A 1287-nucleotide genomic window follows, 5' to 3' on the forward strand; every position below is an offset into this window, starting at 1 on the left:
ACCCCACCCCCAGGCAGCTGTTCTGGCTCCATTTTGCAGCTGGCTTTGCGGGAAGCTTCCCTCAGAGCTGGGAGAAATGGGTCAAAGCAAACCCTGGTCTGACAGAGCCTGGCCCCTTGGGAAGCAGCCGACACCAAGACATCTCCACCTGGGCGGGGGAATCAGTACCTCTGCTATGTCACCTCTCAGAGGAGTCCCCAGCTGCCACCACCCACCCTACCCTGCCTCAATTTACTCCTTTCTCTGTTGCCTGCTTTTAGGGTGCCAAGGGCAACATGGGTGAGCCGGGAGAGCCTGGCCAGAAGGGAAGACAGGTGAGTGTCCTTGCCCCACGCCCACCCCACCTGCAGCCTAGTGCCCCAGGGCTGGGCTCACACTGCTGCTTTGTCCCTCACAGGGAGACCCAGGCATCGAAGGCCCCATTGGATTCCCAGGACCCAAGGTGAGTGACCTCGGCCAGGGGCCTGGCTCCACCCTGCGGCCCCAGCACTGCCAGGCAGGCTCCCCCAAGCCCAGCCTCGGCCTCAGCCTCTACCACCCTCCCCCAGTTACCAAGGAACAGAAGCACCTCGATAACTTGACGGCCGTCCCAAAACCCAGCCTCCTGCCCGACCCTGGGCCCAGCCTCCTCCGCAGACTCTTTGTCGAGAACACCAGATGCCAACGGCCCACCAAGCACTCCCCTCAGCCTGCAGAGCCGGCCCTTCCCTGCCTGTGTCTCTGCAGAACTCCTCACTAATGCCCCTCTCTCCTCCTGCCCCCAGGGCGTTCCTGGCTTCAAAGGAGAGAAGGTGAGGCTCTCGCCCTGACAGACCTCAGACCTGCTCCAGTCTTGGCCCAGGCCCACCTGGCAGCGTCTGCCGCAGCCTGTCACTGCTCCTGGAGCACCGGCTTGGGCTTTTCTCATTGGTGGCTTCGGGGGTTCCTGGGGGGTCCTGTGGCCTCAAGTTTGGCCTAAGGGCTTTGGCCCCCCAGAGACAGCAATACCCATGATGCTTTGAGGCACCAAGCTCACTGCCCCGGCTTTCCTCCTACACAGGGTGAATTTGGAGCCGACGGTCGCAAGGTAGGCTGGTTGGGTGAGCAGAGCCCCTCCTTTCTGCTGCTTAGGGCAGAAGGACTGGGGCTAATGGAGTCCCCTCTTCCTTCTTTCTCCAGGGGGCCCCTGGCCTGGCTGGCAAGAACGGGACCGATGGACAGAAGGTAGAGGCAGCCTCGGGCTCACAGCTGGACTGGTCTCACGGAGGCATCTGAGCCTCTGCAGAGCCCCCAGATCCAGCCTGACCT

The 1287-nt window shown here is 62.5% G+C and overlaps 1 protein-coding gene across 1 annotated transcript; it reads left to right on the forward strand.

Annotated features, from left to right (window-relative positions):
- The first annotated feature begins 149 nt into the window (after positions 1-149).
- On the forward strand, positions 150-1279 carry LOC108525163 (collagen alpha-2(VI) chain-like). Its single transcript, XM_017866225.1, has 5 exons — positions 150-314; positions 398-442; positions 765-791; positions 1040-1066; positions 1159-1279. Exons 1-5 carry the CDS (start codon positions 276-278, stop codon positions 1252-1254), a joined length of 234 nt encoding a protein of 77 aa, XP_017721714.1. The 5' UTR covers positions 150-275; the 3' UTR covers positions 1255-1279.
- Positions 1280-1287: the final 8 nt, after the last annotated feature.

Source organism: Rhinopithecus bieti, unplaced genomic scaffold (genome assembly GCF_001698545.2).
Source record: "Rhinopithecus bieti isolate Rb0 unplaced genomic scaffold, ASM169854v2 scaffold_12198, whole genome shotgun sequence".
Classification (NCBI taxonomy): Eukaryota; Metazoa; Chordata; class Mammalia; order Primates; family Cercopithecidae; genus Rhinopithecus; species Rhinopithecus bieti.

Bases quoted from the DNA above. Each gene is read 5' to 3' on its own strand.
- LOC108525163 (XM_017866225.1), top strand. From the start codon at position 276: ATGGGTGAGCCGGGAGAGCCTGGCCAGAAGGGAAGACAG. The intron at 315-397 runs GTGAGTGTCCTT...TGTCCCTCACAG, and splicing joins CTGGCCAGAAGGGAAGACAG to GGAGACCCAGGCATCGAAGG. The intron at 443-764 runs GTGAGTGACCTC...TCCTGCCCCCAG, and splicing joins TTGGATTCCCAGGACCCAAG to GGCGTTCCTGGCTTCAAAGG.